This window comes from Ursus americanus, chromosome 21 (genome assembly GCF_024610735.1).
Source record: "Ursus americanus isolate L20-20 chromosome 21, mUrsAme1.1.p, whole genome shotgun sequence".
Taxonomy (NCBI): domain Eukaryota; kingdom Metazoa; phylum Chordata; class Mammalia; order Carnivora; family Ursidae; genus Ursus; species Ursus americanus.
The window spans coordinates 57,262,003-57,288,362 of record NC_142147.1 but is presented as its reverse complement, the minus strand read 5'-3'; the positions used below and the strand labels follow the sequence as shown (position 1 = coordinate 57,288,362).

General features: G+C 45.3%; 1 protein-coding gene across 11 annotated transcripts in view; it reads left to right on the top strand.

The window, feature by feature from the left end:
* The first annotated feature begins 4,156 nt into the window (after positions 1 to 4,156).
* PEG3 (paternally expressed 3) overlaps positions 4,157 to 26,360 on the top strand; it is a 33,704-nt gene continuing 11,500 nt past the window's right edge. The window contains exons 1-11 of one of the 11 annotated variants that reach the window (XM_045773468.2): positions 4,157 to 4,314; positions 8,793 to 8,879; positions 10,421 to 10,464; positions 11,474 to 11,603; positions 15,428 to 15,570; positions 16,978 to 17,045; positions 19,437 to 19,513; positions 21,681 to 22,160; positions 22,775 to 22,864; positions 24,220 to 24,363; positions 24,448 to 24,557. In XM_045773468.2, coding sequence (XP_045629424.1) covers positions 21,767 to 22,160; positions 22,775 to 22,864; positions 24,220 to 24,363; positions 24,448 to 24,557 — 738 coding nt within the window. In that variant the 5' untranslated portion in view covers positions 4,157 to 4,314; positions 8,793 to 8,879; positions 10,421 to 10,464; ... (3 more) ...; positions 19,437 to 19,513; positions 21,681 to 21,766. Of the gene's footprint in view, positions 4,315 to 8,792; positions 8,880 to 10,420; positions 11,258 to 11,473; positions 11,604 to 15,427; positions 15,571 to 16,977; positions 17,046 to 19,436; positions 19,514 to 21,680; positions 22,161 to 22,774; positions 22,865 to 24,219; positions 24,364 to 24,447; positions 24,558 to 26,360 lie in introns of all 11 variants that reach the window. The other 10 variants (XM_087853251.1, XM_087853250.1, XM_045773438.2 and 7 more) reach the window with 10 other exon arrangements.

The following is a 26,360-nucleotide window of genomic DNA, read 5'->3' as shown; positions in this document are numbered from 1 at the left end:
GAAGTAACAATGTGTCCTGGATAGGATCCTGGAACAGAAGGAAGACATTTATAGAAAACCCAGTAAAATCCAAATAAAGTCTGTAGTTTAATTAATAGTTCTGTACGAATATTAATTTTTTTCATTTTCACAACATTCCAAGGTTATGTAAGATGTTAACATCAGGGGAAAGTGGGTGAGGAATCTTTATACTATCTTTGCAACTTTCCTGTAAACCTGAAGTTATTAAAAAAAAAAAAAAACTATACAATGTTGTAACCCCAAAATAACCGATTAGCTAAGTAATACGGATAAAGACCTCCTAAAATCAAATTGAGATTCCAATAGAATATATTTTTTTCAGGTTTGTTTTTTTTTAAAGTAGTATCTGTACCCAACAGATATTACTTGGGGCTCGAACTCACAACCCCGAGTGATTAAGAATTGCATGCTCCACTGACTGAGCCAGCCAGGCGCCCTCACAATAATGTATTTCATCAAACTTTACAAGCTAATTCTAGAAGTCATTTGAAGATGGAGGGCTAAGAATAGGCAAAGATACTTTTGAAAAGCAAGATAGAGCAGATGCCCTTCCAGATATCAAGATACTGAAATCTATGATGATTACTATGATGTATTAACACAGAGATAGACACATGGGCCAGTGGGACAGACTAGAGAGTTTAGGAACAGACCTACCCATCTACAGAAACATGTCAGGAGAAAAATTAGATCCCTATCGCAAAACATACCGAAAGTTAAACATAAAAACTTCAGGCTATTAGAATATCTTTATGACTTCAGTGTGGGGAGGGATTTCTTAAGGTACAAAAAGCAGAAATATGAAGGAAGAGATTGTTAAATTTATCAGCATCCGTATTTAACACTTCCATGGCAAAGGATATTGATGGCTTTTCTTTTGTTTATGATACATATTTTAGACTTATATTTAAGTGCGACTGGAGTAGGAAATGGGAGGTAATTCAAGCTGGAACATGACATCGTATTCACCTTTAAAGATCACCCTGGATGTTATGTGTTATATAGAGAGTATTGGGAGGGAAGGGTTTGGAGTGGAAGCAGGTGATCCAAGTGAGTAGGCTAATGACCAGGGGAATTCATGGTGATTAGGATTGTCACAAAGAGGGAGAACGTTGGACAAATTTCAGATGGCTTGGATGTAGGGTCAACAGGACTTGTTGATGAATTAGATGGTGACATTAAGGAAGACTCGAACAGTTGTGAGGTTTTTGGCTACCACAACTGGTGCTATTTATAGAAATATATAGAATTATGGAATGAGGAAAAGGAAAATTAAATACTTGTTTTAAATGCTTTCAGTTCCTAATAGATATCCAGGTGGAGCAGTCCACTGTTCAGCAGACAGATACAGGAGATTGAGCTTCTGTGGAAAGTTCTGTGGCAGAGGATTTAAATGTGGGAGCTGTTGGCATCTAGGGGATATTTAAACCATGCCACTAGCTGAAACTGCTGCCTAGGGAGCGGATGCTGATGGAGAAGTCTAGTGACTGAGTTCTGAGCTTTTATAGGTTGAACAGAGCAGAAGCCAGCTAAGATGATGGAGAAGAGGCCATTGAAAATCAAGGTGGTGCAGTGTCACCAAAAATAAGATAGTGTGTATTTTTGTTTGTTATTGTTTCTCTTAATGAGGATGTTGAATGTTACTGAAAGATCAAGTGAGATTAAGATCAAGTTTCCTAGCTGCATAGGGAATTGCTCAGCAATTTCTTCGGTGTAGAAGGGATGGAAGCTTGTATGGCATAGTAGAGGGAGAGAATGTGCAGTAAGGCCTTTGAGTTAGTGACAGAAGACCACAATCTATCAAGAGAGGTTTTTGGGGAGCATGGGAGGAGGGAGTGCTGAGGAAAGGGGTAGTAGCTGGAGGAGCTTAGAGGGCGTGTGGTATCTGAAAGGAAGGAATGATCCAGGATGCAGAGAGACACTTGTATTGCAGATAGAGGCCTTTGAGGAGAGAGAGGATGGGGTCCATAGAATTTGTTGAAATCACCTCCAAAGCCTTAACCAAACATTAGCATCACCTCAGGAGCTCCAAAACAGCTACAGTGTTTAACAGCTCCCCAGGTGATCCTAATGGGTAGCCAGATGTGAAAACCTCTGACCTAAGGGTAGTACCACATTCACTTGCAGTGGTGCCTCTAGAATTTCTGTAGAGGCTGCTGGGGAGTGTGTTTCAAAGGTGCATAGCAAACACAATGTTTTCATTCAGTTTTTATGTTTACTGTGGCGTGGCTGAGAAGAGACTGTTGAAGATTGGGGAGTTTAAAACATCCCCCATCCCAAGCCAGTAGCTTCTTAATGTAACAAGCAACCACTGATTTCTATTTATACTTACTAAGTATAAATAGAAAATTTAATTTTGGGCATCATATTCTATGTACTTGTAGGTAACTTGCTTTTTATAATTAACTATCTTATGAATTTTTCCCTTTAAAATTAAAATCCTACATTTTTATTGGCCACATAAAATTGCAATGTATGGATTTACCAGAATACAATTTAATTCTTCTGCAGAGTACACTTTTCTAATAAAAAATGATGCTTCATGAATATGATTGCATATCATCTTTCATATATCACTGCTTATCTTCTTTGCTTTTGTCTTTTGAGAGTAGAATAGTTGGCTCAAAGGGTACATTAATGAATTTCATAAAATTCATTGATTTTATTGCTAGAAAAGAAATTTGTATTTATATCAAGGATATTCAAACAGTATGGGTTGGAGAATGAAAAAAAAAAAACACAACCTTCCTTCATCCTCCTCCCCTGCCCCCTCCATTCCTTTTCCCTCCAGGTAACCAGTTAGCGATTTCTTGTATTCTTTTGTGCAAGTTGTATCTGCAGATGTGTTCATCCTTAACAAACAAACAAATGAAAACACTTACCAGCTCATTCCTACAAACTTGAGCAACTTATGTGTTTACCTAACTCTTGGGGTCCTTGGTCCTTCCTAGTCCCAGACAGTTGCCCCTCACTGTTGTCCCGAGCTACCGATCCCCTCCCTGGTGTCATCGGCGGGTCGGTGGTCTGCCTAGCATCGCGGCGCGGGTCTGCGGAGCGGCTTGCGGAGTGCTGCGGGGCGCTGGTGGGGTCTTCGGGCGTCTGTTCGGGGTTCTGTGCAGGTGCTGTGGGATCTGCACGGGGGTCTGTACGGGGAACTGTGCAGGTCTGCCGGGTACTGGTGGGGTCTGCAGGGTTCTGTGCCGGGTACTGGGGGTCTCTGCAGGGATCTGTGTGGGGCACTGGCGGGGTCTGCGGGGATCTGTGCAGTTCTGTGCTGGGCGCTGGCGGGGAATCTGTGTAGGGATCCATGCAGGGCACTGGTGGGGTCTGCAGGGGTCTGTGCTGGGGGGATCTGTGCGGGGATCTGTGCTGGGTGCTGGCGAGGTCTGTGAGGGGCGCTGGCGGGGATCTGTGCAGGTCTGTGCCGGGATCTGTGCAGGTCTGCGCCGGGCGCTGGCGGGGAATCTGTGCAGGGATCCGTGCGGGGATCCGCGCACCGCGCTCGTCCGCGGCGTCCACCTCGCCCGGCTTTGAGGCAGCGCGGGGTTTTCTGCCGTGGGTCTGTCAGCCATTTGTGTCTTCCCGTGAAGTACGAGCGTCCTCCCTGGCTGCCCAGGTTTCTGGCGCGGATGGTCTTTCTCGTACTGGTTTCCGAGAGCTCCTCGTTTACTGAGGGAGCTGGCCCCGCGCCTTTCCTCTGTCCCAGGCAGAAAAGTGTCGTCTCCGACTTTCTCGTTTGTCTTTACACTTCAACATACATGGTTTTGCCCGCTGGATTTTCACTCTTTGGACAAATGTATGTTTTTTTTTTTTTCTTCGTCGGTTTTGTGTTTGGGCGTCAATAGTTGGCCCTTCTCCGTGTCACCCCCTTTCTTTGTGTGGGGGTCACACACACGCGCCCACCGACCCCTCCCCCCTTTACCAGACCCCTTTCAGGGGCCCCTAGTGTCAGCTCAGTTGACGTCAACCTCCAGCCTTCGCGCCAAGCCGTCGGCAAGGCAACCGCAGCCTGATTGGCAGGGCTCAGAGGCGTGGCGAGGGGGCCCGGGGTGGGAAACTCGGCCGCTGATTGGCCTGCGCTGGAGCCCCGCCTCTGCGGAGAGCCTGACAAGGAGTCGCGCGCGGACGCTCGGTGCAGACGCCGGGAGCTGCAGGAGGACGAGGTCGGATCTGAGGAACGGGCATGTCCACCCTGGGCTGGTGGCGCCGCCGGGCGCCAGGGGCCCTGTGGGCGTGCTAGACCGTGCTCACGGGCTGCGCCTTGGTCGGGCCGAGGTGGTGTGGTGAGGGGAGGTGAGTCGGGCTGGCGCCCGCCCTTCATACCGACATCAGGACGGTGTCAGGATGCAGCGTGAGGCAGCATGGCAGTCACACGCCGCAGTCCGGGACCCTGGTCACCTGGGGATGGGGGCAGCTGGTGGACGTCGCCTGGCAGGGTCCTCCCTCAGCGGGTCCGGGGCGCGGGTTGCCGCGCTTGCCGCAGGCGCCATCTTGTGTGGCCTGCCGGGGTCCTGGGGACGGGCCGTCCCTTTGAGGTGGCCGCGGACCTGGGGGACTGCCGCGCCATCTTGCCTGGTGGAAGTGGGGGACGGGGACGTGTTGGCTGCGGACTCCTGTCAAGCCAGGCAGCCGGGTTGGGCGCTGGGAAGTGGCGGGCCGGCGGGTTTCAAGGTGCCTCCTTCGTCCTCAGCTGGGTCTGCAGACCACTGTGTCCATCCCACGGTGTCCCTGACAGGCTGGGTCCCTTGGGCTGTCCCTGCATCCCTGCCAGTCCTTGGGGGCGGGGCGTGTTTTGCCGCAGTGGCGGCGGGAGGAGCTACGGGCCGCCAGGGGCGGGGCCGAGAGCTTCATGCCTGTGGGGTAGTTTCTCTGGGCTGTGGGAGGCTGGCGCCCCACCCCCGCCGGCCCTGGCACCGCCTTCGGTGTGGGCGGTAAAGTTGGCTGCACAGGCACTGTCCTGATTGGCTGGCTGCGGGTTGGGGCGGGGCCAGGGGCTGTCGAGACTGCTGCTTGCTTGGGCTACGGCAGTCTTGTCGAGTCCCGCCTACCTTGGCGCCATCTTTGGTGGGGTGGTTGAGGTTTGCCGCGCAGGCGTGATGGTGACTGACTGGCCGCCACGGGGGGCGGGGTCAGGGGCTGTGGTGGCTGTGGTGACCATGTTCTGTGCAGTGATTGACGGCTGCAGGGTCTGGACTACTTGGCCCCTTCTTTGCTAGTCAAGGGTCTGGCTGCAGAGGCTTGTCTTGATGGTGCCACCCCGATTAGCGTGGCGTCTGGACTCTGACTTCTGAGAATGGGCCACGGCCAGTGATTGGGGGGCCGTTTTATTGGCACGGTCCATGTGTGTGGTCTGGAAAGTCAGCGTCTGCTGAAGCCAGGCATTGTACCTCAAGTTTGCCGCGGCGGCCGCCGTCGTCATGAAACCATTAGTCCTGCCTGACAGGGCTACAGGCTGTTGGCGTGCCCGCTCTTTCTCCTGTTGTCTGGGGACAGTTCGCACCCTGGGTGTGCCTGGCCTCATCATTTGGCTGGAGAAAGTGCTGGGGGCGCGGGAGCAGCGGAGGTGTGTGACGCAGGCCCTGCTGGTAGGGCTCGGGGGGCGGGGACTGACCAGGGAGGCCCCGCCCACTCTGGCTCTATTTTTGTTGGTCGACAGGTGGCAGCCGAGACTTACTGCGCAGGCGCCATCTCGAAGGCCAAAGGCGCGGCAGGGGGAGGACCCAAGAGGAGGGGCTGCAGAGCTCGGCCCACTTTAGCGCTGTTTGGCCGACAGGTGGCAGCCGAGACTCATTGTGCAGGCGCATCTTGAGTGACAGTGGGGCTGGCCGCGGGGGGGCGGGCCCAAGAGGAGGGGCTGCAGAGTTCGGCCCACTCTAGCACTGTTTGTTGGCCGACAGGTGGCAGCCGAGAGTTCCTGCGCAGGCGCCATCTTGAGTGACGGTGGGGCTGGCCGCGGAGGGGTGGGGCGGATCTAAGGGGAGGAGCTGCAGAATTCAGTCTACTCTAGTTCTGTTTGTTGGCTGACAGGTAGTAGCCGAGACTTACTGCGCAGGTGCCACCTTGAGTGACATTGGGGCTGGCCACGGGGTGGGGGCAGACCCAAGGGGAGGGCCTGCAGAGCTCAGCCCACTCTAGCACTGTTGGCCGACAGGTGGCAGCCGAGACTTACTGTGCAGGCGCCATCTTGAGTGACAGTGGGGCTGGCCTTGGGGGGCGGGCCCAATGGGAGGGGCTGTGGAGTCCCACCCACTTGAGCATTATGTTGATCGACAGGTGACAGTTAAAGCTTATTGCGCAGAAGTCACCATCAGTGATTTTATTGCCGGGAGCACACCCAAGGGAGGGTTTTCGTATTTTGAATGACTAACAGGAGACTGTAGACTCCTACCCTTTGGGTGGCTAGGTATGTTGGCCTGGGGTGGCTCCCTGAGGCTTCTTGCACAGGCACCATCTTGAATGATGCCAGAGCTACGGGGGAGGGTGGCCCTGAGGGAGGGGCTGCCTTGTCCTGAATGACAGATGGGGTCTGCAGACCCATACCCACCCTAGCGGTGTGTTTGTTGGCCAGGCCGTGGCTGCCAAGGCTTACTGCGCAGGCGCCATCTTGAGTGACTGGCAGAACTACAGGGGGCAGTTGCGAAGGAGGGGCTGTCTTCTGATTGATGGGACTGCAGATTCCTGCCTTTCCTTGTGCCATGCTGGCCAGTAGGTGGCTGCCGAAGCTTACTGCGCTGGCGCCATCATGAATGACCATGGAGTTACAGGGTCGGCCTGAGGGTGGCGTTGACATGTCGAGTGACTGAGGGTACCTGTGGAGCCCTGCCCACCTTTGCTGGCCAAGAGGAGCCTGAGGTTTGCTGTGTGGGCGCCAGTTTGGCAGGCCCAGAATGCCGCCGTGGCCACGCAGCATGGCAGCAGGCACAGAGTTTCCTTGGAAGGATACCAAAGCCAACTCTCAGGGGAATGTGGGGGCAGGGCTCACCTGTACAGGTCTCAGGGTCAGTCTGAAAAACGGGTTCAGATTTAGATATTTTAATAGGCTTGGTCAAAGCAGAATTTCAAATAAGAAAACGAAGGAGGCAGGCTGTGGACATGAAGTTTGGGGTTTGGAGGCTCTGAGAGCAGCCGACTTTATGCAAAGAAAAAGGTCTAAAAGCCTTTAAACTAGATAATTCAGAGCTGCAGACCGTTAGAACGTGGTACGGGAGATTATGGAGAGGAGGCTCTCAAGGCAAGTTGGGGCGTGGTTTTGGGCGGAGGGAGTGGAAGAGCTGGAGGGGCGGGGCTTCCTGCTTGGAGACTGGAGGTGGGGCTGCGCGTGCGCAGAGCTCCTTGTGGCACCGTCACAGCGTCCTCTGGAGGACAGCGATGCTTCCAACACTGAATTAGCTTTCACCATGTTTCTTTTAAGTATATTCTGGACTCCAGGGAGGTACTTCTAAACCTAGCTCCAACAAAGGAGCTTGTAAGTTCCTACTTTTTTTTTTTCTTTTGAGGTAGTAGAGGAGGTAACACGTTGTATCCTTCCTTCCCAACCAGGTGGTGAGAGAAAATTAAGTATGTACATCCACCCGTGAACATGTTTTAATATAGAGTAGAGCTATAATTGGGAAGGTACTTCCCCCAGGTGCTTCTAATTGCATACTCTGAGGCACAGTGGGACTTGAAATAGGAGGTATTATCCACTGGGAGCATATTGATAATCTCTAAAAAGTTATATAAGGTTAAGGAATGATGTTACTACCTAATGATAGTAGTACTAAGGTCCAAGTATAAGTTAATCTTTTCATATTACTTAAATTTATAGTACAGCTAAATTTCTGGCCCTGCATCGCTGGCTAAATGGTAAAACTGGAGTTTTAATTCACTTTTCTAAGGGGTACATATTGTTGCTACTCCATGTGGTCTTCATGGAAAATGTCAGCAGATGTTCTGTTTTTCAAAATGACATTACGATGGTCTATAATAGTCTGCCATGAGGTCTGAGATTGAGTACGCTGAGCATCTGCTTTTCTGTAAAGCGGGAGCTAGAAAATTAAGTGTTGTGGTGAGGAGTGACAGAGACAATAAAAGTAAGATGTTAAGCACTATATGGAGCCTGTAATTAGTAAATAATAGTACTACTTTAGCTATTTTTTCCTCCCAATTTTTGCTTGTAAAATGCATCCTTTGCTTTTAGAGGGACGGCCAATGTCACATAGCTAGTAACTGGGAAGTTGGATTCTTGAATTGATTTCTTAATCCAGAGCCCCGTGTCTTTATATTTTGCTCTGCTTGTTAGAAAGCGTTCTGAGGGGCGCCTGGGTGGCACAGCGGTTAAGCGTCTGTCTTCCGCTCAGGGCGTGATCCCGGCATTGTGGGATCGAGCCCCACATCAGGCTCCTCTGCTATGAGCCTGCTTCTTCCTCTCCCACTCCCCCTGCTTGTGTTCCCTCTCTCGCTGGCTGTCTCTATCTCTGTCGAATAAATAAATAAAAAGTCTTAAAAAAAAAAAAAGAAAGCGTTCTGATATACTCAGAAATTGACTTGCACACCCATTGGCATAACCTCATTGGGAAAAGGCTGTGATTACAATCCAAGATATAACATGTGCCTCAGGGAGCAATGCCCATGGGCCCTTCCATCCTGGGAGGGAGAGCTCTTCTTCCTGGTCTGGTTTGACCTCTGTCACTAGAGGAAGTGGAGATGCACCTGTTATGCAGTCATTTTCAGCCCGAGGAATGTATATACAAAGTAAATTTGATGTCTCATGTTTTCTTTTCCTTCCCCAGCTTCGCCTTCTCGAGCTTCTACCTTTCTCAGAGACAGCTGACAAGAGGAAGAGGGACTAGATCCAAACACTAGGTGGCCAGGTCCAGGTGAGCTGAATTCCCTTCTCACAGTGCCACACTTATCCTTGCAGTGAACACATTCTTCCTCATCCTGACACTTTCCTACTGCATATGTGTTCCATATAGCCATGCAAGTGCTATTAGTGCTCTGAAAACTCAGACTCTTCTGGTGAATTGTGTGTTCGCTGAAATTCTCCTTGGCCTCATGCTTTCCCTTTCAGTTTCCTACTTCTTTTTCCAACACTCAGCTGCACCTTCAGGCCTACTCTTTCTCTCTTGTTGGGTGATTAAAGAAGCATGAGAGAGATTCATTGGTTCATCTATCATTCATGGCCCTGAGTGGGAAAGGAAGTATTTTCCTGGAGCTCATAGTCTATTGGGTAATGAAAAACGTTGAAAAAATAATTGTATCATCCATGTTTTTGAGAGAGAACATTCACTATGAACAACAGTTAACCTGAAAAAGTCCACATAGGGCCTTCCTGAGAAGGTCATTGAGATTAAGGCTGAGTCCTCAAGAAAGGAGGATGGTAGTGTGTTTTGGAAAGAGTAATCTTAAGCAGAGGGGACAGGGGCATTCCTGAAGGATCCAGAGATAAGAGCCAAAAGTCTTTGATACCTGGAGCAAAGGAAAGAATTGAGTGGCATTTGAGCATGGTGGGGATTTTAAAGGTCAATTGGAACTGTATTGTGAAAGGCCTTGCAGTCAGTGGTAAGTATATGGGCTTGATATGAAGCATAGTGGGAAACCTTTGATGTGTTTTAACCATGAAAGTAAGATGGGAATCAGATTTGTGTTTTAAACACACCATCTGGTTGTGGGGTTCAGAAGGGGAGGGTGGAAACTGGTTGCAGGGAGACGACCTCGGTCTGGGTGAGAGATGATGGCTTGGATTTGGGTCAGAGCAGAGGGGTAAGTGAAGTGGATGGATTTGAGAGAGGTACTAAGAGACTCAGTAGGGCCTGTACTCTTCTTTCATGGCTTGATGACTTTTTCAGATAAAGTGCAGTGGGTTACATTATGTGGGGAAGTGGGAAAAATAGCAAAAGTTGTTCATTCCATCAGCACACACAGACACTATGTCCAGTCTGGGACAGGACCTTGTTAGACTTTGTGTCTCTGGAAGTGGGTAACATAATCATTGGCCTCGATATCTGCTGAATGAGAACTCTAGTTAAATGGAGAGTAAGAAAACATGCTTACCAAGATAGGTGGCTATGCTGATGGTGTATTATCATCCAGAGAAAGGCTCATGTGCTGTCCCAGGTGGGTCCCTGGGAATGAATTGGTTTATTCCTGGCCTCAGTGAATGCTCCAGGTATCCAGTGTCTGGTGCTGAAGCCTGTGGAGACTTAGAAACCTTATTTCAGCTAAGGACTTACGTTAGTAGGTACACATGACTGAAGCTCAGGAGACTTATAGAAACCCTACTGACGTATTAGTTTATATCGAAAGAGAGTGTGACTAATGTATAATGTTCCTATTTTCTCAATTTTGGTGGGAGATAACTACAGCAGGGACCCAAATACTCAAAAGTATGTATGATCAGCAAATTCTCTCCCTGTAGGCAGACCTACATGGGAAACGAAACCATAATGAGAAGGTTGCTTGGTGAGTATGGAATCAAAATGAGAGGATGCGGACAAGGTTTAATAGCACTGGCCTGTAAGGTAGCCTGGTGTCACCATCTGGTTGCAGTGAAGCTCTTGGTAGGCTTACTAGGACACCAGAAGCCCCCTGTCTACAGTCCCCTTCCTCCCCAATTTCCATTCAAATTAGGTCTGACCAGAATAGCCCTTTCCTGTACATGGTTAAATGAACCATGCTTTGTGGCTTGCCTTTCCATGTCCTTCGTTTTTTGGGGGGGAAAAATCTGATTAGCTAATTATTGACATTAAAATATGGTTAGATAAGTCATACTGGCTCAGAAGACATTCTCTTTAAAGTAGCTTTATTCATCTTGAACTATTTGGAATCTGATCATTAAACTAAACTCTTAGATACTATTTCTTCTCTTTTGAAATTTTTGGGGAAACCCCACAAGAATCGACAACAACAAGGAAATTGTGCTGCAGTGTGGTAAGTGCTGAGCTTATGTGAGAGAGGTAAACCCAGGGTGATGTGGAGATTACCTGAGAGGAGCCATGTAAAAGACCAGAGGGTGGAGATCGCGGCCAGTGTGGTAGGGAGAGTGGTCATTTACTCTTTGCTAACATTCCCATATAAAATTGGTCCCCTGACAGCCCCCTGTTGTCCGTATGCTCCTGTTCGTGGTCAATTGGACAAGACCGGACACCTAAGCCTAGAGCAGTGGTTCTCAAAGAATAGCTCCTGGAGTGCTTATTCAAATGCCTCTTTCCTAGAGATTCACATACCTCCTAAGTCATCACACATGGAAAGGCAGGTACATATTCATACGTACCTCAGATGGCTTTTGGCACCCCCAAGTTTGAGAACCACCACCCAGAAGAACTTGAGCCATGGCGTGCACTTGCAGATTCGGAGAGCTTGGGTTGTTTAGTCTGTTGGCACTGGGTACTTCACTGGGTGGTGAGGTAGGACTGGGACGGGGGCAGCATTTACCCATGTGCATGCTGAAGTAGAGAATGTCGGTCTGCAGAAAGAGGCAGGAGAATGGAGCAAACGAGAAGAGAGAGGAGACCGCACACCATGCTGTCCCTGAGAAACGAAGAAAGTAACTTCCTCGCTTCCTGACTTTAAAGTTCTCAATTCCAGCCCCCTCGGATGAGGTAGGTAGAATGAGTGAGGGGGCTGAATCTAGGTGCACCGTGATGAGGGACCAAAGTAAGTAAGTAGAGATGGGGTTGAAGAAGCTCTCATGGAGCTTCTATCTCAACTGATGGGATATGGGGAGCCTGAGGTCAAACAGTGGGGTCATAGGATTTCTTTATCTCTCCTTACACGTCCACTCACGTTTCCAAGCCTCTGATATGTGTTCTTTAATTGAGTTTTTCCCAGTTCAGTTGAACACTTGACCTATTGATCCTTTGATTGAGGCCAAAGACACCATGCTTATAGCAGGGATGCCTGATGAATTCCATCTTTATTTCAGTTTTGTTAATTGTGAGACCCATATTTTTGTTTTCTATTCATGAAGTGGAGAAGTAAAGTGCTTTAAAACATTTAAAGAATAGCACTAAAACTGCGGTATAAACCACAATGGCGACACTGTTCTAATAGCATCACTGCCCTGTGGTTTTAGGTGGTCAAGCTCATATCTGAAATTTACTCCACGTAAAATGCTTATAACACATGTAACATTTCATGGTTAGATGTCCAGTGTGTGTAAGAACAGATATTTGGAGGTTAAAGAACAGCAAGAAATCTGTAAGCCCTTCCACCCAGGGTGGAGAGTGAGACTAGTTTCCATCATTTGTCTCCTCTCTTTCCCTCCCTTGGCCCCTAGGACCAGAGTCAGGCCGATCCCTTTGTGTCTGCACCTTTCCCTGTGTCTGCCAAATGTGGTCAGACCTTTTAAGATCCTGCCCTTGGCTACTACTTAACCCACCTACTACTCCACAGAAAGCAGAGGGAAATGCATAGGCTTCAGTAATTAGGGCCGTGTGAGGGTCCACCTCCAAGTCAGAAAAGGTGATGGGTGTGCCATGTGGCTAGAATTCAGTTTGCACTGTAGGACAGAGGGGAGGGCCTGCGTGCGGAGTGCTATCAAGTGGTGCATGGGCTTGAGGAGGGTGTACAGATAGTGGAGGACTCCATGAGAGCAATATGAGGTGGCCTGAGGGGGAAAATGAAGTGTCAGAGTAAGCAGGGGCCATGTCCTGAGGACCACCACAGCAGAGGGAGTGCCGATAAGCGGTAATAAGCAGAAAGGAAAAGGCAAGACAAACAGCAATTGAATTTACTTCCAAATTTTATATTCAAATTTTTTTTTCAATTACGAACTTAGGATAACATTTGAACTAAAATACAAAAAGAAATGGAAGTATCTTTTATTACATTTTTAAAAATTTTCCCCAGTTTATGAAGTCTTTATACAAGTTTTAATGTGGAAGTTTTTTTCTGATTTAGTTTATACATGCTTCCACATGTTTAAATATCTATGTAGTTTATTTTAGTGTGTGTTTTTATTTTAACACGTGAGATCATACCCAGTTCATTAACATTTCAAACTCAAGCTACAAGAGTGCAGTTTGTAGGATGTGAAACAATGGTTGGGGGGGAGCATGTGATATACCATCTGGAGAGCTCATAGAATGTGTCCACCACGTTTTCAGTCTCCATTTACATGGGTGTGTTTCTTGTGTGTGTACACGTACTGCTTTGTAGCTGTTTAATGGTGTCTAAAAGAATTTCCATATAAATACATTTCCATCTATAGCATTGCTTTCTAAGAACTGCATTATATTCCTTTATGTGAACATTTTCATTGTTTTTTTTACATACATATAAATGCCACGTGTGCTGTACAATTTTATACCTTAATTTAATGCTTCAAAAGTTTTTTTTTTACATTAGTGGTTTCTCTCAAGTTTAAATAAACCAGTGTGTCTGTAGAATGTAATACTATGTGGCCTTTAGAAAGAATGATGTAGATCTGTGTGTACTAGTATAGAAAGATAACCATCATGAATTACTAGGTTTTACAGTGCACACACAAGGGGCACCTGGCCGGCTCAGTGGGCAGAGCATGCAACTTTTGATCTTGAGGTTGTGAGTTCGAGCCCCACGTTGGGCGGAAAGTTTACTCAAAAAAATAAAAATAAAAAGCACACTCATGCAGAGCTCCTAATGTGATCTCATTTGGGTAAAGCTGCTACTCCGTACCTGGATGTTAGAAGTTTTAGTACAGCAACAAATTTGATCAATGTGTATGGCTTGTAGTTTCTACATTAAATACTCTATAATTGAACATTCTACTGTCTTCTATGTTTGTAATCAGAAAATAAAATGATAAAACTTTTTGAAAACATGACTTAATGGCTACGTAACATTCTACTAAAGATTTTGTCTGTTTAAATTTTGGAGGAATGCTGTGTTTTGAGTGCGCTGATTTATTTTGGTGTGAACAAAGTATGTTTGTTACTGGCCTTAGTGGCCTTAGCCTTCCAGTGATGTGTTGAAATACAGAATTTCTTGTCAGGAGGCCAGACACCAACACTGGTTTTATTATTCTTTCGTAATGTCAAAGGCTATCTCCAACCTTCTTGGAAAGCGTACTTGAATAACCGGCAGAAATTAAAGTGTTGGCCATCTCCTCTTATCACTTTTGTTAAAATTACTTTATTACTTAGTCCCCAGAAAGTTCATAGTTTGTATTTAAAGAGTTAATGCTTTCCTGACTGAAAGACCTTTCTTTGTTATAAACTAAATCCCACATGTGTATTACTACTTCCATGCAAGTCAGTTTTTGGACTGCGTTAGCTCTGTTAGTGTTATTTGTTCTAACACTCGCATCATTGTGTTGGAAAGAATACTTCATGTTTTCATATGTTTGGGTCATTTTACAGACACCCCCCTGCTCCCACCACACATATACATTATTCAAAATTCTCCTGTTATTTTTGTACACTTATTCATCTAGAGGAACTGGATTCTCATTTTGTCGAAGCTCCCCACCCTGTTAATGAATTTTAATTTATGTTCAGAGAAGGATTGACAACAATTTCCACATTCCCATCTGAAAACATATGTTTTCATTTATTTAGGACTTGTTTTATGTTCCCCTGTACATTTAAAAATTTTTGTTTGGAGTTGCAAATACTTTGTTGAATTTATGGGAATTTATTTTGTTATTAGTGGGATTCTTTTCTTGTATTTATTCACAAGGTTTTTCAGCTCAAAGTAATGCTTTTTCCACATGATGCCTTTTATTTTTTCTTTCTTCAGTTGTGTTTGCTAGGTTTTTTTCCAGAATAGTGTTGAATGGTAGTTGTGGTGGAGGACCTCCCTTCCTTGTCCCCACCTTTAGTTGGAATAGTTTCAGTGTTTAATGTGCTTCCTTGCATTTATTTGAGATAAATCTTTATTCTTAAATGGTCTCCTGGTTTTACTTTTGCTAAGAATATATGAGGAGAGCCTACTGAAGTTTGCAAATGCTTTTAAACGTATGACAGTGCTCACGGGGTCCCCTCCCTTCCCCCTTTAGTTGATCATATAGAACAGTCCACTGGAATTGGGGTATCTTCCTTGTTTTCCTCAATAGGCTTTCATTGTCACGGATTATTTAGACTTTTCTAGATTGGATTTATTAAACATTTTTGCATTTAAGTGCAAACAAATATTTATTGAACAATTTCTCTGTGCCAGTCCTGTCAAGATAAAATACAATGATGGAAAAGGCAACAGAGGCCTTGCCCTCAGGGACTTTGGGTATAAGTGCGGGCACTCTCGTTTCTACTGGGTTCATGCATCTTCAAGCATATCTCTCATAAAATGGGTAAATTGTTATTGTTGGCCTTTCTGGGCTGTCCTTGGAGGGTTCCCCCCTCAGCCTCAACATTTCATGTGATCGTATCAGGCAAACCTTTAGCCAACTCCTTTTTGATGCTTTCATCTCAGCCACCTCCAAACCTGTATCTTCTGTTTTCTTCAGTGGTAGGCGTGGCTGTTGCCATGGAGGCAGAAGCTGGACTGGGGAAGTGGGGGCGAAGTGGGTAGAGCAGTTATGCTTTTGATTGGCCAGAGGCGCTGTCACAGGACGAGTTCACGTGGGATCTGGGTCTTCCTGAGGGTAAGGTGAGTATGGGGCCCTGGCAGGTACTAACTCAGCATATCTGGCCCCACTCTTAGTTGCCCTTTGGATTGCAAATGGAGGACAGAGTGAGTCAAGGGTAAAGGTTGGGTCACTTGGCCAGCAGGGCACCTAACCTCATCTCTCAGGGCTCACCGGCTATCGCGTACCCCTATAGGAGGACGTTGACCAGTCTTTCCTTTTCCTGAGTTTGACGCTTGATGACTCTGGTAGGACTGCAGTTATACAATAACACATTGACAGCATAATACTCTGACATGTGCTTGTCCCTTCCCTTGGCTCCATGTGTAAAATGGTGTTACAAGCCGTCATTTACTGCAGCAGCTTTTTAGCTCTGCAGGTGTTAGCTTTTATAAACTGGAAATCAGATACACATATAAGGACTTAATTGTAGTGGGCAGCCAACTTTTTAGCTCTTATTTTTTTCTTACTAATATTTTATTTACTTGACTGTCCTTAAATGGAGACTTGGCGGTTCAAAAAGAGTGGGCATTTTTAATGTTTTTAAACCGTATGCTGAAACGGCATCCAGAAACATGGCTGATGTCTGCACCAGCTGGCTTCTCACCAACATCAGTTTTTCATTTTGATTTTTATTTTTGAAATATTTGCCCATTTGATAAGCCAAAAAAATATTCACTGCAGTATTTCACATCTCTTTGATTTCTGATGTGACTGATCTTATCACTGATTTTATGAATTGTGTATTTTTATTTTCATGTTGAGACACTTACCTTTCTCTTACTGCTTTCTAAGAGCTTTTCACATTCAAATATTAACTTTCATCTATGTTGCAAAATATTTTTCCACCTCCTCTTCTAGTTTGTTTTTATTTTGGTTGCTTTTTATAGTGTTGCAGAAAATTTGTTACCTGTTTTTATTTTCACATCTGCTGAGGTCTTTCAGTGGTCCCTGCCGTTGGAATTCTGCTTGAGCATTCTCCTCCCTGTACCTGTTCTTTGCTGTTGTAAACAGTGCCTCTGTGAACACACTTGAGAACTGTATCTTTGTGCACGTGGACAGATAGGTCTATCAGTTAGGTTTCAGAGGTGGAATCACTAGGATAGGGAATGGCATTGCATTTATGTACTAATAATTGCTGGAGACCTGAGGAGTATATTCAACTTAACAGCTGCAATTTCCATATGTCATTCTTGAGTATCAGAAGTTCCAAAGTTGATTCTTTGGGTTTTTTCTAAATTGACTGCCATCTGGTTTAGGGTATGACATTGGACTCCAGCAGGGTGGGATGGGCAGGGAAGGGAGAAGACCCCCTCAGGGTTAAGGTGTCAGTGTTGCGTGCGCCCACTCAGTGGGCAGCACAGTCGCTAAGGCCTCTAGTGCTTTTGTTTATTGTTTTGTTTTAACTTTGAATTTATTTTTTTGACTAGGTAATACATGCTCATGGTAAAAAAATAAAATAAAAACAAAAAACAAAAGGAGAATATACAGTGAAAAAGTAAGTTTCCCTTCTCTCCCTGGGCCCCAGTTCCCTTCCCCAGAGGCAATCACTGTTAATCATTATTAATAGTCTCATATATATCCTTACAGAAATTGTCTAAGTAAATGCATCTCTTTTTGTAGTTTCTTAGAATGCTATACACATTGTTGTGTTCCATTTTGCACTTAACTACCTTAGAGATCATCTCATATCCATTTATTTATAATTTGCCTCATTATTTTAAAAGGTTCCATAGTCATTATATGAATATGTACCATATTTTGTGCATTGTCAGCAGTGCTTCAATGAATATATTTTGCACATATGTCATTACATCTCTGGGATAAATTCATGGAAATAGAATTTATAGGACAGGGTATGTACATTTAAAATTTTGATAAGTTATCCAAATTGCCCTTTCTAGAATCTATATTGCCACAAGCACTATGTGAGTATGCCAGTTTCTTCATACTGACATACATATTGTCTGTCTTTATGATTACTCTGTTCTCAAGGCTATTTTTTTACTCTGAGATCTCAAATGAATTTCCTGTGCCATTGTGGCAAGGAGTTGTTAGGGTCTGATTCTTTTTTTAAGCTTTTCCTGTTAATTTTTTTAAAAAAATTTTAATGTTCTTGCTGACCGAGGGCTGTTTTGTTGCCCTGGTTAGAAAAATCTACACATACATTTAATGAAGATCACATTGGTTTACTCTAGTCCTGAATTTCTTGAGAAAAGAAATGAGTGAATTTTTGGTGTAGAATTTGGCATCTACCTTGTGATAGGATTCTTAAGAGCATTTAAATGGTCATATTAATGAATAGGAAGTCCTCCATCTCTTTTCTGTGTTCTGGAAAGGTTTTTATCACATGGTAAATTCACTGCTCATGGAAATTTTATGGGAGGTTGCTCCTTAAATCTTTTTAAATTTCTTCCCTAGATTTTCCTCTGCTTTTTGATCAGGTTTGCCTATTTATATGTTCTTAGAAAAATTGTTGATTCCCTATCAAACCTTTTAACCCTACAGTTCTTTTAGTTTTCACTTACTGGTGCTTCATACTTCAAATATATGCTTACTGGGAAGAAAAGTTAACATAATAAAGAAGTACATTTATTAAGTCAAAGTTATCCTTTATATCTCCTGATTTTATTGTCAGGTTAGAAGAGCCCTTCCCTGTTCCATAATTATAAAAAATAATCTTTTATTTATCTAATTTTGATTTTAGTTTTACAGTTTTTATATATAGTATGACCTTCTTCCCTAAGCGAATGATGGCTAGTTTTCCAATATACCATTCACAAAAGAAATTCGTACATTCCTTACTAGTTTGTAAGTGCCACTTTTCGTGCCACTACTGGATACTCGACTATATATGTTCAACTCAGACTAAAATTCCTAAATGAATCCATTTTCTTTTTGTCATAAGTTACAAGTGCATCTTTTTTGTCGTTTTATTTCTTTGGCTTTGATGGTATACACAAAACCATTATTTGTGATTTTTATATAGTCTTTCTGCCTTTAGGCATGTTATAAAAGAACTTTCTTACCCTGAGATTATGTTAAAGTATTTTTTAAATGTTGTGTATGATTTGTTGGCCTTTTGATATATGAATTTTTAAAATATTGATCCAAATGGAATTCTTGCAGGTCAACTTTAGAACCATCGCCAAGTTCCCCAATGTTAATATTCTTTGAAGTTCCATATAGTATGGATTAATTTGGGGGAGGTTTTAGAACTTTGACACAGTAGATCCATACATCTCCCATAATTATATTGTGTCTCTCCAGTTATTGCCTTTTATTATAATATAATTTGTAATTTTATTCACATGGTTGCTGTTGTCTTTCATTAAATCTTTTCTATCTTTATAATGGGAGTTCTCTTCCCTTTTTTAAAATTTATAATTGATATATTTTTAGGGAGTCTGTTATAAGTGATTTCCTTATTAAATTATTGTATGGTTTGTTTGCATTGATTCACAGTATCTGAGTGGATACATGTAAGTGAATGATCGCTTTAGATCTTTCTTTCTTTATGCCTCAGATGTGTTTTTCTTGCTTTGTTGTAATTGGCTAGAACTCTGTAGAATCATGTTCAACAGTGATAGTGTTAAAGACTTTTGTGTCTGTTTGTATAACTGAGTTTGGTCTGTGGTTTGTTAGTGCTAGCTTTATCTTGGGTTTTTTAATTACTCTGATTTCATAAAGACAATTTGAAAGCTCTCTTATTTCTCTTTGGTCGGTTTATATGACATGGGAATTGGCCTTTTCTTGAATATGATATATAAAGGCCTCACCTCTAATGCTGAGTTCACAGCCATCTGGAGAATTATTTCTCTGACCCTCTTTTTATATTTCTTCCGTGTTTATTTCTCCATGTATTTTTTTTTCTTTAAAATGTCTGCAGGTCCATGGCATTTTCACTCTGTTCCTGTGGATAGCTGCTTGTTCTGAAGTTCCAGAAAGGATCCTATTCCCAAACAGGTATTCTGTTGCCTCCGAGAAGTTGGACTAGTGTTTTCTAGGGGACTGGAGTTTTCTCTGGAATCTGGATGCCAAAGAGCAGACTTGGGCTTTCTGCGCTTTCATCTTTGCCATTCAGGCATGCTGCTTTTTGAGAACTCTGCTCTTGTCAGAGGCAGTCCCTCTTAGCCAAGTCCTAGATAAAATCGACTGTTCTCTCATCCAGAGTGTCACACCAGTTCCCCAGAGCCTGGACACTTGCCCTTTTCCTTCCCCTCCTTTGGAAGTCTTCTGTCCAGGGGGTATTAATTACCTAGTGCCTTCCTCTCTGTTGCTACCTGTCCTTCTCAAGGAGGGCAGGGCAGTGAGGGAGGCAGTGCTTCATTCACGAGGGTCTTCATGATGGATGTGTGTTTGTGAGGGTTGGTGTTCCCAGGGACAGTGGTGGAGAGGGTATGGGAGGGCAGTTTGTGCGTGAGCAGAGTGCAAGCCCATCACTGCCGGGGAGTTTGCTACATTTATCCCCAAATCATTTATTATTTTCCCAAGTCACCTCATTTTCTCTTTAGACATTAAAAAAAAAACCTTAATTTTAAACATACTGGTTTCCGTTTAAAACAAAAGCAGAGAATTTTTGCTGCATATGGTTTTGTTCTTCTCTGGAAGTAAAGCCAGAAGTACAAAACTGTCAGACGAGTTAATTGACCCACCCAAACCTAGATTTTGTTCCCATAGTGCCTACTTCCTTGTACCATTTGTGGCTGTCCACAGGGAGAAAGGTGTACCCTTAATTGCCCACATTAGAAAAAAGATGAACATCAGCGTTTACACTCAGTCTAAAGGGTTTTTCTAAAAAGAGGGGGTAGGTAATAAAAGAAAAATAAAGATAACTAGGGAAATAAATGAGATGGTACAGAGGATTATCAAAGCTGGTTCTTTTGAGACAAACTTTGGCAGGATTGATCAAGGCAAAAGAATGTGTAATAGCATGAAGAAGCCTGATGGCCACTTTATCATATTCTTACTGTTGATGTGAATAATGTATGTTTATCACCTATATAGGGTTTCTGTGTCTTCACCAATACTGCATTTAATTTCCCCTCAGTGTACTGCCCACCAGGGCTTCCCACCAAGTTGTTGGGTGTACCGAGAAGGGGCCGGTAGAAGAGTGGGCAGGTGAGGGGGGTGACACACCAGAATGCTCTTTTGGAAGCAGTGGCATAGAGGTTAACCCAGGATGTTCTCTCTCCCCAGAAACTTCGCTGTGCTTCTGCAGGCACACAGTAACACATGCCCGTGTCTAAAATCAATTCTAAAATGGGTTTGTGTACATTATTTTCAATACGTTATTTCACTGTTGATACCTGACTTTGTGTCAGGCAGGCACTGGACAATACAGGGATAGAAAAATTCATCTCTAAACCATTTAATAGAGTTTACAGTTTGCTGTGGGGAGAGGAGCACATTAATTCCAGTATTTAAAAATAAATGTGATGAGTACTTGCAACACCTAAGAGATAAGTACAGCTCAGGAAACCAACCTGAGGAAGTGTGTTAGTAGAGCCTGAGGCTGGGTTTTGGGACAGGCCCTCATCAGAAGGTGTGCAGTGCAGAGGGAAGGGTTCCCGAGCATACCTGCAAACTCGCCACTCTGGCCAGTAGAACCTTCGACAATGATGGAGATGTTCAGAAATCATCAGAAATGGCAGGCTTGGCCCTAATTCCCTATATCCTCTTTTCCATTTCTGCTGAGAAAAAAAATTGACCTCCATTTTCAGTAATGGCTAGCACCTTGAGCATTTCCCATGTGTGGACATTGGGTAGTTAGGCCTTTAAGAATATTAACTTATTTAATCTCACAGTGTTAAAAGGGCTGAGGGCTTTTGTTCCCCTTGTATAGATAAGGGGACAGACTCCAGGGCATTGGAGAGTTGCCCGCAGTCACAAAACCAGTTAGTAGCAGAGCTAACCATCAAACAGGTCTGAGTGGTCCCCAGAAGTCATGCTTGTAGCTCCTGTGTGAGGCCGACTTTGTGTGCTGTGCGTGTGTCTGTGGATTGTGGGTTTGTGCATCTCTGCCCCCTTGGCCTGTTTGCAAAGCATTGTTGACACCCCATGTAGGGCAGCCCCACACTGCTGCCTGATGCTCAACTTCTGGGACATGTGTATATCTCCTTACGATCTACAGGTCCCTGGGTACTGACTGTCACAGGCTGCTGCGTCTTTCCTGTTGACTCATGTTTGGTTCCTCCAGTGAAAACTTTACTTAGAAAGATGCTGCCTCCAAAGTACTTGTCTGCCACCAAACCCAAGAAGTCTTGGGCCCCAGATCTGTATGAGCTAGACAGTGACTTGACTAAGGAGCCGGATGCCACCGTAAGAGAAGGTGCCACTGACCCTGAATTCTTTCATCAGAGGTTTCGGAATTTCCTCTACGTGGAGTTTGTTGGGCCTCGGAAGACGCTGTTCAAACTCCGAAACCTCTGCCTCGATTGGTTGCAGCCGGAGACTCGCACCAAGGAGGAGATCATCGAGCTCCTGGTCCTTGAGCAGTACCTGACCATCCTTCCAGAAAAGATAAAGCCTTGGGTGCGGGCAAAAAAGCCAGAGAACTGTGAGAAGCTAGTTACTCTGCTGGAAAATTACAAGGGCATGTATGAGCCAGGAGGTGAGACTTTGTAGAGCGTGGTGAAGGCCGTCGGGGAGCTGTGAGTTCCTGGGGTTCGCAGCCTCAGCACTGTTGGTGTTCAAGGCTGGATTGTTCTCCTTGGGAGGGGGGGCTTGTTGTAGGACATACAGTGACATCTCTGGCCCCTCTCTACCCACAGGATACCAGTTGCATTACCTCCCCAGCTGTGACAACCACAACATGATGTTGACAAATGTCCCCTGGGGAGTAAAATGCCCTGGTTAAGAACCACCACCCTAAGGTGATATGAAAAGGAAAAGTAACACTTCATTGAGGGCCTCCATGAGCAACTGGTGAGCCTCTGTGGGCCTCACAACTCTAGTCCAGGCTCCCTTTTGTGAAACAGAGGGTGTATTACCCCAGAAAGTTGTCTGTGGCTGCTGTTTAGAGGTGAGGAGGGAGAGCAGTCTCAGCCACTTGCCGGCCCAGGAGCAGAAGGAAGCTAAGAAATGAGAGGATCTGATCACTCCAGCTTCCTGTTGAGGTGGGGGGTAGTGCAGTAGGGGCAAGGGCAGACTCCGCTTGGAGGAGCTATTTCGAAAACACAGGCAAGAGGTGATAGCTCATTAAGTCAGTGTCTGGTGTCCTCTCAGACGACAACAACAGTGACCTCCGCAGCGAAGACAGCATGAGCCGGAAGGGAGCAGAGTCCCCGCCACCACGCTCCGCCTCTTCTTTCTGCAGTGAGTAACCCTGTCCGGTTATGCCCCGCACCCCCCGTTGGGGCATGCTTCCAGACTTCAGTCTAGCTTCCCCTTTCGCCAAGTCTGCCACATGATATAAAAGTACACGGTGGGCATGAAGCCTTCGGTGAAGACAGCAGCACCTTCCCCAGGGCAGCTGCTGCTACACACAGATCTGAGGGGAAAGTAAATTAATTGATGACATAATGAGACATTTTTAACACCAAAGCAGACACCAGTATATGGCATGAAATACAATTTTTTTTTTTTAAAGATTTTATTTATTTATTCGACAGAGATAGAGACAGCCAGCGAGAGAGGGAACACAAGCAGGGGGAGTGGGAGAGGAAGAAACAGTCTCATAGCGGAGGAGCCTGATGTGGGGCTCGATCCCATAACGCCGGGATCACGCCCTGAGCCGAAGGCAGACGCTCAACCGCTGTGCCACCCAGGCGCCCCGAAATACAATTTTTTTTAAAAGATTATATTCATTTATCTGAGAGAGAGAGTGAGTGAGCAGAGGGAGAGGGAGAAACACTCGCCTGCTGAGCAGGGAACCTGACACAGGACTTGATCCCAGGATCCTGGCTGGGCAGGTTGCTGAAGCCGAAGGCAGTTGCTGAACCAACTGAGCCGCCCAGGCACCCCTACAATTTTCTTTTTAAATAATGAGGTAGAGGGGCGCCTGGGTGGCACAGCGGTTAAGTGTCTGCCTTCGGCTCAGGGCGTGATCCCGGCGTTCTGGGATCGAGCCCCACATCAGGCTCCTCCGCTATGAGCCTGCTTCTTCCTCTCCCACTCCCCCTGCTTGTGTTCCCTCTCTCACTGGCTGTCTCTATCTCTGTCAAATAAATAAATAAAATCTTTAAAAAAAAAAAAAAGAAAGAAATTAAAAAAAAAATAAATAAATAATGAGATAGTATTTAAAGCTCTTGGAAATTTGCAGCAGGCTGTTTGAAGGTATGCCCACAGCCTCCCCAAGAGGGGCAAAGTCATTACTACTTTGTCTCTAAAAGCTATTTTATTTGTTAAAGGTTCTTCAGTGAACTTTTTGACTTTATAGGAACTGGGAAACCAACAGAAGTGTTTGAAGGGGGACTAACCTCTAAACCAACCTTTGGAACTTGCTTTGCGGTATGCCCCATTTAAGCAAAGCCTCCAGAAATGGTGTTCCAGATCTAGGGTAATAGGAAGAGCCCAGATCATGTTTAGGAGTCTGGAGATGTCAGTGTGGGATCCATTTCCTCAAGGGAGGAACAAGGATAGTGTTCCTTTCCTAAGTGGTATGTGTACACATGAAGGGAGAACACGTGTCAGAGCATTTTGTTAACTCCTTGAATGTCTGGCTTTCTCAGGTGACCGGGACCGGGAATGGGACCAGGACTGGGACCGGGACCGGAATCGGGACTGGGAGCTAGATTGGGAACGGGAGCGGAGAGGCAGAAGCAGAGACCTGGAGTCTCGAGACCGCTGGCCATACACCAGGAATCCCAAAAACAGTAAGTCACATGCTCTGATGTCCCTGATGAGCATGCAGGGTTAGACTGGGCCTCATTCCTTCATGATGCCTTTTCTCTTGCCAGGACTTCCTCAACGGGATCTTTCCCTTCCTCTGATGGAGAAAACAGCTTTTGCGATGGAAAGAGAGCGCAAACGTAGGGACTCCGTGATGGATTATGAGTCAAGATCCCAGGTATGCTTAGGTTTCCTCTCTTTCTGGAAAGGCCATCTTCTTTTCATGGCAGAGATGCCTTTCTTTCCCAAGAGGGTGTGTTCATCTGCTCCCTAGAATCCCTGCTGGGTGTAGGGAGGGGGCAGTTACTCTCTACAAGGAGCCCAGGCCCATCCTCCCCCAGAGGTGGCAAGTGGCTGGGATGACTCCTGCCTATTTTCTCATTTATCCACATAGAGGGAACACTTTTCCACTCAGCATCTGAGTCGTGCTTTGTTCCCTACTGGGCCAGGGAAGCAGAACTATTCTGGAGATCTTTCTGGCCGGCCCACTGTGGGGAGCCAGAGAAGTTTCAAAGCCATACAGCAGACTGGCAAGTGAGAGCAGAGGCTCTGGAGCCAACGAGAGCTGGGTTTGAAGCCCAGCTCTGCCACCTGTTGGGTGTGCAGCCTTGGACCATTTACTTAAGCAAGCTGAACCTCAGTTTCCTCTTCTGCAGGATGGATGTGGGATTGGCTCAGCAGGGCAGCTGGGAGGAGTGAGTGTGATTCATATGTATATATGAAGTGCTTAACATGATGCCTGGCACGTGGTAGGCATAGCCTACCTGTCACCAGTTACAGCAGTAATTTTAAGAGGCAGTGTGCTGGGGAAGTTAGTGAAGGCAAAAAGGACTTGGGATTTGAGCTGACCTTTAAGGAGAAGGGTCACTTATAACATGGCATTGTAAAGGAGAGCCACAGCATGGAAAGGGCTTTGAGAGGAAGAAGGGTAGCTGAGTGCATGGAGCCTGTATCTCTTTTTACTATTAGGGACCTCTCCCAGGTCAGGGAGTACAGTAGTGACTGGGATAAAGTTTCCTGGGTGCCCTGAAAACTTTGAGCCTCACAACAGAGAAGGGCATTCAACAATCCCACAAATAAATGTCCATGTAAATACCATATATGACTGCTTATCCAGAGTGCTGTTAAGGAAAAATTGGGAGTTCTAATAAGAAATTGTCATGGGGGTCTTGGTTTGGATTTGAAAGGACATACCTTGAAGGCAGTAACAGTTTGACATCTGAAGGACAGGAATAGTTGGCTAGGTGAAGTGTCAGGGTCAGGGCATCCTAGGCGAAGGCTCTGAGGCAGGAACCAAACAAAGGCCAGGTTGGCCAGAACACAGAGAGCAAGAGACCCAAGACAGCCTAAGGCATGAGTAGGCCTGGTCGCTGGTTTCCTATAGCCAACCAAAGAGCTCAGCTCTGTCCCCAGTGCACTGAGATACATTAGTAATGATGCCTGCAGTGAGATTTATGAGTTGGGATCAGCTGATGGAGGGCTTTGTATCCTACCCTGAGAGGTCTGTCATTTGTCCTATGTACTAAAGGCAAGCAAGGATCCACAGGTGTGTATGAGAAGGAAGGATGGGTAGTGTCCAGTTATTGAAAGCAGAGCTCCTGCAGCAGCAGAAGGGATATGGAAGAAGGTGGGTGGGGTCAGAGGTGACTCAGTTCCTCCAGCCCAAATGTCCTTGTGCCAGGGAAACAATCTAAGTCTGTGACACACTTAGTTTGTCACTAATTTTGATGCCTTACTTGAAGAAACCAAAGCGACCAAAATTTTAGGAATCTAGACAAAAATACTAAATCATAGACTCTTTCTTAAACTTGATTTTTGGAGGGAAAAAAAGTCTCATTGATACGCATTTGCGATGAATATCAGTGGCTCCCAAGCACTGCTGTGCCAGACGGTAACTAAGTTCTCACTGATATGTGGGGAAATGAGAAATATAAGTGTCCTTATTTTGGGGGTGTTACAATACTCTTATGAAATGAAGATG